The 8,883-nt window shown below is 39.9% G+C and overlaps 1 protein-coding gene across 3 annotated transcripts in view; it reads right to left on the reverse strand.

Moving 5' to 3' along the window:
• FKBP14 (FK506 binding protein 14) overlaps positions 1-6,966 on the reverse strand; it is a 9,816-nt gene extending 2,850 nt beyond the window's left edge. The window contains exons 1-5 of one of the 3 annotated variants that reach the window (XM_023531523.1): positions 6,573-6,966; positions 5,932-6,097; positions 4,069-4,220; positions 1,818-1,945; positions 4-140 (exon numbers count right to left, since the gene is read on the reverse strand). In XM_023531523.1, the coding sequence (XP_023387291.1) occupies positions 4-140; positions 1,818-1,945; positions 4,069-4,220; positions 5,932-6,065 (551 nt within the window). In that variant the 5' untranslated portion in view covers positions 6,066-6,097; positions 6,573-6,966. The remainder of the gene's footprint in view (positions 1-3; positions 141-1,817; positions 1,946-4,068; positions 4,221-5,931; positions 6,098-6,572) is intronic. The other 2 variants (XM_011361713.2, XM_011361714.2) reach the window with 2 other exon arrangements.
• Between the last annotated feature and the right edge of the window lie 1,917 nt (positions 6,967-8,883).

The raw sequence follows: 8,883 nt of genomic DNA on the forward strand, positions 1-8,883 counted from the left end.
TATGTGAATTCTCTGGCAGATATAAATCCATCTTTGTCTTCATCTTCTTTATCAAAAATATCCTCCACCAAAACATCATGATGACTCTCATTCACCACTGCACCATGCTTTTCAAACTCCTTCTTTAAATACACTTTAACCTACAAAATAATGAGACTCGTTAATAATTCTAATTCATAAGATATCCACATCAAGTCAATCAATGTCATAGACTGGACTGGTAGCTTATTCAATGATACGTAACAACTATCAAACAACTACTTTATGATGTATATCTAATGATAGTCAAAGAATTACAAGGAATTTTTTTCCCTTAAAAACTGTTGCTATACTCTACAGTAGAAACACAGAATATTGCTCAGAGGCAAAGATAAGGTTATATCATCTGAAAAACACCCAGTGAAAGCATACTATCCATTGTCAACCTGAGCCTAAATAAAGCTAAGCATTTGAAAGATGGCTGTCTAATAATCCATTCAATTATCCAGATCATATATTCTAACAAAGGTCAGAATTCCAGACATTTCTCTTAAAATCAGATTAAATGATGGCATTTTTAAATTTAATTAACTGTCTGGGAATAGTACATACTGTGGACCTGGCTATGATCATGCCACATGCCCTTCCAGTCTCAGAAATTAAAGCAAAATCCAGAGTCTATTATGTGAATAAAGCAAGATGTCAAGTTTTATATATAATATGCTACTTTTTGTGTAAGAAGGGAGAAAATATAAATATGTACTCATGTTTGTTTGTACTTGCAAAAGAAACACTGGAAGGATACATTAGAAACTAAAAAAGCTGGATACAGAAGGGGGTGGATCACATGAATGTAGGTGGGAGAAAGACTTCTTAATAAACATCTTTTTAAATTGGATTGATTTTTTTTGGAACCATGTGAATGGGTTGTATATTCGAGATTTTTTATTAACGAAAGGAATTAAAATTTATCTCAGATCAAAAAGAAGTCCTAAAACTGGCCACAACACTCTGAGGTGTTACAAATTTAGTAGCTGTGGAGCATGACCCAGTGGTTCATAACGATTTAGCTTATTCAAGACAATCATTGCCGGGCCATTAGAATGAACTTGTTCAAAGCATAAAAAGGGACTTGATTTCTGACAAGCCAAGCCAGAATGGAGAGTAAGGGTAGATAAAAAAATGTAGGGAGAAGTATCTACCTCCACTTTTCCCGTACAGGAGCCAGACTCAGACAGGTATGTGTAGCAATGGCGGGAAAAGCCTAAATTACAAGGTGAAGACTTCTCCCTTTTTCCTTACTCAAAACCAGGACTTTGAAGGGTTTCAAACAGGTCTCCTGCTGTGGAAAATCCAGATTGGAGCCTTTCTCCGGGTGCTGACCCGAACGAAACTGAGCCTGAGAGTTGCTTGCTGCTAACTGCTCAGAAATCACTATGAAATGCATTTAACACCAGGTCACAGGTTTAAACAGAAACAGTCCATGTGAGATATTTCTCAGGACACCTATGTTTCTTATATGGTAATTCTGAAATGGGAATTGTTTTGGCAAAAATGGATCTCTCAGAAACTCAGGGCGAGAGCAAGATACAGAGAGCCTGAAGCATTAGGGAGACAGAAAAAAGCCAAAGAATAAACGGCATTTTTTAGATATATTTCTCTCAATATATTTCTCTCCGAAACAATGATTTCCTATGAAGAAGTTCACTTTCAAAGCGCAGGTATTTTGAGATTTATAAATAACATTTATAACCTAAATAAAAATAAATTTTCCTTAAAAATATATTTCTAAAAAAGTGACCTGAAAGAGAGAGAGAGTAGGAGGAAGGAAACGTCACCTCATCTTTAGACAGTTTCCAGTCATCGTTAAGATCCATCTCTTGGAATGATTCATGGGATCTTGGTCCATTTCGAATCTCCAGGAGATCAATGTTAAATATCAGTGTACTCTCTGGGGGAATTTTACCTGACATGAAGAGAAAGGGAGGTTAAGTTTTATTCAAAAGGTCCCAAAGTTTTGATGATAGAATACTATGTTACTGGACAAACTATTCTCTTAATTGAATTAAATGAAAAGCCTAAGATTATCACATATTATGGAAATTACTTGTATTTTATTCAAACAAATACAATAAAGAAGGAATAATCCAAACTAGTAGATCAAAAGCAGTCTGTTTTGGCTTTGCAATTAAAAATTGTTTCTCTCTCTCTCTCTCTCTCTCTCTCTCTCACACACACACACACACACACACACACACACACACGCTTAATGGCATGTGTATTAAATTTCAAATATAGTTAAGATATTACATTTACATGTCAAGAATGACTTAAATAAAAGTGTTACTTACAATATAAGTGATTTACTAACTTGAGTCAGAAAGTCCTGACCTAGAGATATATATAATTATACAATTACTACGACTGGGACACAGTTCAGAATTGAGTGAGCTCTGCTATCATACTATCTGGGATTGCAGACTTCCCCATCTGTAAAATGCAGATGACAATGTTGCCCATCCTGTGTCTATTGGGAAGATGAAGGAAGATAAATCCATGCAAAATACTCAGCATTGTGCTTGATAAATAGTAAGTTCTCAATATATGTTACTAAAATCTAATTCTCTTATAGGCTTTCAAAACAATGCAAGAAGGTTCAACAATTTCAGAAAGTTTGGAAAAATCCCCTCAGATACACAACATCGTACATATGTAGAAGAAATCTCACAAGAGGGGAGAAATTAAAACATATTTCTGAGAAAAGAGATTAAAATATTTAAAAGTGAAAAGAGCATTGCTAAAGTCTCAGGGCCCTTAAAAAAATTATTTTTCCTGGGAAGTATGGAGAATTTTTTTCAACTTGTTTCCGTATAACTATATTTAACATACAGTCTGGGTAAACATTACAAATATTTCTTAGTCTCCCCATCCCATGTATTTCCAAGAGAGAGCATTCATAAGTGCTAAAGAGAACAAAACTCACGCTGTGTGCAGAAGCTCACCATTCCAGATCTAGACAGAGGCATGCACAAGGTCGTTGATAAAACTGGTATCTTTCCAAAGGAGGCATGCAAACGGGTACTAAGGGACTAAAAATTAGTGTTAAATACATATTAGCAGAATTAGTTTCATGGCGCTCAGTTTAAAGGAAATGACTCAAATTTAGATTTCTACTTGCTATAAAGCAAAATTGAGTTAAATGTAGTATGAAGAAAGAGTAATGGACTAATACTACATGTATAAATATTAAAGGTGAGATAATAAACATATGTTTGAAGGTGAAAGGTGAAAGGATACATTTGAATATCAGAGAAACATTTTCTAGATACTTGATTTTCTTCTCTAAAGATTATTATTAAAAGATTATTATTGAGAATTGAATTTGGTTAGTAAATCCTATTCTATGGGTAAGATGTATATAGCAAGTTTCACTTTAGAATATACAGTGATAGTATGTTCTTCCCAGGAAACTGGGGCTAGAATTCCTACTAGGTAAAAGGTTAAGCTTAGACCTAAGGATGCTATTTTGTCTATATTTCTACTACATCAGAGTAGTTCTTTGTCTGGTTCTCATGACTACTCAAAAAGTTTTTTTTCTTCATTATGTAGCTAACATGTGCTCATTGTAGAGAATCCAGAATTTGTGAAAATAAATTGGCGAGTTTCATTTGGGGAGGATGAAAAAGTTCTGGAGATGGAAAGTGGTGATGTTTCTACAACAATGTGAATGTATTTGATGCCACTGAACTGTACGCTTAAAAATGGCTAAAATGGTGAGCATTATGTTACGTATTTTGTATCACACACACACACAAAAACCCACCATATTGGTGAACAATGTTAATTATAATGGAATTGAAGTTTCTAGAACCTTTTTTTATTGTTAACTTAGTTGACCATTTAGATCTCATGGCTTTAATGGGCCATTTCAGATGATATTCAAGATATAATTATATTTCCCAAACAAATACAAGTCCTCAAGTTCCTTCTAGAAGGAAAAAAATACATAGTAGTTTGTTCCATTGACTTCCGTCTCCTAATTCAGAGAAGAGCTCTAGTACTATAGTAAACACAGACTGTTATTATTACCTTTTCCTTCTTTTCCATAGCCCAGGGCGGGAGGAATGATGAGCTTTCTCTTCTCTCCTACACACATATCCCTCAAGCCCTGGTCCCAGCCTCTGAGGGCCTCCAGGATGCCCAGCGTAAACCAAACGGGCTGACCATTGTTATGTTTGTGACTGAGACAGAAAGAAAACACATTAGAACTTGTTAATAACTTGACTTTTTTTTATTGCTGTGATGCTTTTTTTCCTACCCATAAATAGTTTAATTTGGAAATAAATGAAAACAGCTACACGCACACAAAACCAAGTCAACTTTATAGTAATTCAACTCGCTGCCCATATTTCTTGATGCGAATCTCACACAGTTGATACAGCTAGAGAAGTGCAGGGGGGGATAATAACCAATTAACAACTATTTGAGCATTTACTGTATACCAGGTTCGCTTGTTTTCACTCTAACAAGGATCATATGAGATATGTACGATTATTCTCCACGTACAGATGAGGAAAATGGGTCAAGTGTGCCAGTATCTGACCTAACTTCAAATTCAAGGTCTTAACCACAGAGTGATGCTGTCCCAAGGAGGTCACTGTGGTGCTGAGGAGGGAGAAAAATAATGGAAGATGAGTGAGTTAGGAAAGGAAGATGAGAGGCTAAGGAGAATTTACAGCCAACACACAGGGGTCCATAACCACATGGACACTGAGAGTTCGGAGCACAGCATCCTACAGCCTGCCTACAAATGTTCCTGTTACACGGACTGCTATCTGATAGCTGGAACAGGCTGCTCTTCAATCCTGTATTCCCACTCAGATCCTGGCCCAGTTCTCTCAGAAAGGGTCTACTTTGGGCCTGCAGGGAAGCTTGGAGGAGTGGCTAGTCAAGGAATGAGGAAAAAGGGAATGGTCAAGAGTTGACTCATGAGTTGAAGGGAGGCCAAGCTGAGAAAACCAACCTGCCAAGTTACTGTGGACCTTGAGGGCTGAGTAGTGTCTGAGCCCCAGTTAGCTCGCATTTGGTGCAATAAGGAAAGCATTCTATTCAAGAATATCTTGGTGAGAAGGGGAAGTCACTCTAACAGGTTTCATGGGTACCTCGGTCACTGAATTTAAATAAAGGCCATTATTACCTCTTTTCCTTAATTTTCCCCCACGATCAAAGTAACAAAATGTCAACTGTAGAAAGTTTGAGAAGGCAAGAAAAAAGTAAAAAAGGAAGAAACAATCTACCACCCAGCACTGACTACTGTTCTAGCACATTTCTTGTCACGGTTAAAGGATTTAAACCTTTATTTACTTACCACATAGGCTATAGTTCTAGAAATGGCGAACATGTTTTATAAACTGATCATTTGATGGTTCTTCCTGATTCTCAGGATAGCCAGTTCCTGACCATTTGCATAGAAGCTGCATGACAACAGTCTCTACATCAGGTACTAGTAGCAAACTGCTAAATAACATCCCATTACTACCACCAAAGTCCACACAGGGTTTTGATTCTGAGATCTGAAAGAAATCTGGCTGACTCTAAAAGGGATGTAATTGGAAATTTAAAATGCAAACCATAATATTCTTTAATGTCCACTGTGGCACTGGCCTTGTTGATGAGAAGATAGGGCTGCTAAGAATTCTATGGCAAGCCATCATTTTGGAACTTTTTGCAAGGGCTAACAGAGTTCAGAGAAGAGTGCCATTCACTTCTCCAAAACCTCAGGACAGACCAGGTTTGATATCTGGATAGATAAACGAATGAACGAGGATAGAGAGAAGCCAACCCAACATTTTTTTTTTTCCTCCTAGCATCAGGCAAAAGGCCTAACACGAAGTGCTCGATAAACACTTTGGAAATCATTACACTTGTAAAACACTAGGTGGAAATCATTACACTTGTAAAACTTTTTGCGTGTTGCCATTTCTTTGTTTATGATAATCCTTCACTGTAGGTATTGAATTAATCTTCCATAACCACACCCATCCATGAAGTCTTGAATTTCCAGAAAGAAATAAATGATGAAACATATCATGGTCCTGTGCCTTGACCAAAATGTCATCTGTCAGAACAAAAGTTATATCAGTCAATAGACTAGCATTAGCATATCCTACAACAAGAAAGTAAATGTGTATTCTGCTCATGAAATTGCTGTGAAGTTTTAAGTAAATTTCATCTACACCAAATTAAACATGGAACTGAGTCACTTTCCCTCAGGAATGGAGTTTGAGAAATGCGAATTCCTTTAAACTGTTTCTATATACTGCCTAATTATACACCTAGGTATTTCTGCAGTATTTCAAAAATTTTACTTCTAATTTTTATAATAAAAAAAATCAACAGCTTTATCCTGACTGCTTTTCCAATAAGACCTTCAAAGATTGGCTTTAAACAATTTCCTTTCCCCAAAGAAGGAAATAAGATATTTCAGTTTTTTAAAAAGAGAGATAAAACCTGGTACATGCTTTTTCCTGCCAGAGGGCTAGCATAGATGTGTGGGCTCGTCAATGTTTTACTCGCGGGGTATAATTACTTACGTGGAGTGAAATAAAGAGCCGTCCTTTTCTAAGTACCCTTCATAGTGGACTAGCATCAAATCCCCTCCTTTGGTCTTGCGATGGCAGATGAAAGGCTTCTGGAGTACTTCGATCTTCACTTCTGGCTCAGGGATCATAGCCCCACTCAAAGAAGAGACCAATAGCGCCAGGGCCGAGTGCCACAAGAAAAGTCTCATGTTGCTGGAGCAGGAAAGAAGTTCCTACAAAAACAAAGTAAGGGCCTTGGACCTCATAGAGTTAAGAATGTAGTTGAAGGCTTAAGGACAACGGCCTCTGGCAAGTTCATGACTCTTCCTTCCTAGCAGACGTGGCACACTTACTACCGACAACTTTCCCACGCACTGCAAACTCACCTCTAAAGAGTTAAACTCAAACCTGGGTCCGATTGGCTCTTACTACAAGGTCGCCTGGGAAGCCTGGTCTCCTATTGGCTTCAGGTGCTGTCCCTCAGATACCTCTCAAGCCAGTGACGCTACAATAATGTAATTTACAGCCCGCCTGAACAGCAGTCACCCGGCAGCGATTCTGAGCGGTCCTAGAGACCCGCGGATTAAAGAATTCCACGACCTTAAACTTTGGGAGAAGAGTGGGGCGCACAGCTAACCGGAAACTGCCCCGACAGATTTACATCTGTAAAGTACCCCGACTGAGCGTGGTGAGAAGAGTCTTGGGGCCGGGTGAAATGGTAGAGGTTTCAGGAAATACTCATTTACTCTCACCGTAGGTGACTAAGACTCCTGCTATTGCTTATTTTTTAACTTAAAGGTGTAAACGATAAAGACTTAGTGCAGTGGGGTTCACAGGCGCGTCTCTGTGCGTGAACCTTACTACACTGCCATTAAGGCAGGTTATTTTATCCCATATAGAAGATAGGTATATTTAGGCCAGGAAAGACTAAGTGTCCTGCTTAAGGTTATTCAGCGCCAAAGCAGTTGAGCTCCGCCTTCAAACCAGGTCTAATGCATTGCACAACACAGCATAACGTTATGGCTACTAATAATTTATCACTTACGTGTTCTTACTGTAGAGGGTCAGTGAGAGCTTCTATCAAGGATAAGGACGTGCAAACCTCCGCTTTAAAAAAGAAATCGTAATCCCGGCTACGAGTTATACAGGCTCATCTTAGTTAAAATTTTTGTTTACATTTTTTTCACCTAATTTCAAAAGCAATACATATTCACTAATTATAGTCTAATGGAAGAAACTGGAAAGCATTGAAGTAGGGTTTCTATTTAGAATACAGGAGCCGAATTAAATTTGAATTTCAGATAATCAACGAAGTGTTCTGTATTTTTATTTGCTAAGTATGGCTATTTTACACTAAAGAAGAAAAAAGGTCGCCCATAACGCCCTCAAATAATCATGCTAATATATGGTGGTGCATGCTTCAGTGGCTAACGCCTAAAATAATTTGGATCACATTGTACACTGTTTCCTAACTTGCTCTTTTCACTTAATCTGTAGTTAACATTTTTCTCTGCTCAAATATCCTTAGCACAGTACTTTCTCACGCTTTCTTGTGCATAAGAATCCCCTGGGGATCTTGTTAAAATGCAGATTTCAATTCAGGAGGTCTGGACTAGAGGCGAGGCTCTGCAAGTCTGACAAGCTCCTAGATAATGCCAGCGCATTTCAGTAGCGAGGACTTAGTGTTTAGACAACACTCATTTACACAGGCCACACGGTACACTACCGTGAAATTCCTATCCTCTCCGCATGCCCTATTGCTGGGTACCTCGAGTGTGTGGGATCAATTAGGCACCCTTGAAATCGATTGAGGACCGGAACCCAGAGGACACTCTAAGAGGCCACGTTGACCCCCAAACATCGGGAGGTGGGACTCGACCCCACCACGGCCTCATTAACAGTCAGGAGTGTGTCCACACTTGTCTCAGAAGCTTCCCGCCTCCCCTCTCGAGGCTGACTCCCAAGCTCGCCGCCCAGGACTCGATTTCCCGTAGGGCCTCTGTGGCTTGGCCAGCCCCGCCTCCGCCGTCGCCGCCAAACCCGGGAGTGGATTTTGGGAACATGCGCGTGAGCGGAGCACTGGGCATGCGCGAGCGGGCCCCGGGCCCGGCGGGTCGCGGACTCAGCGCGCGGTGGCGCTGCCGGCGACCCGCTCCTCGCCTGCGGCACTTTGAAGGCTTCAGCCGTCCGTCGGGCCCACCCAGTGCCTCGGGCTCCTGGCCGAGGCGCACCGGCCGGGTCGCGTCCTCTCGTGCCGAGGCCGCCGCAGTGACCCCGCCTCCGGGCCGACGATGTGAGACCCGCCAGGCGTCCCCGCGGCGGG

This window comes from Pteropus vampyrus, unplaced genomic scaffold (assembly GCF_000151845.1).
Source record: "Pteropus vampyrus isolate Shadow unplaced genomic scaffold, Pvam_2.0 Scaffold69, whole genome shotgun sequence".
Classification (NCBI taxonomy): domain Eukaryota; kingdom Metazoa; phylum Chordata; class Mammalia; order Chiroptera; family Pteropodidae; genus Pteropus; species Pteropus vampyrus.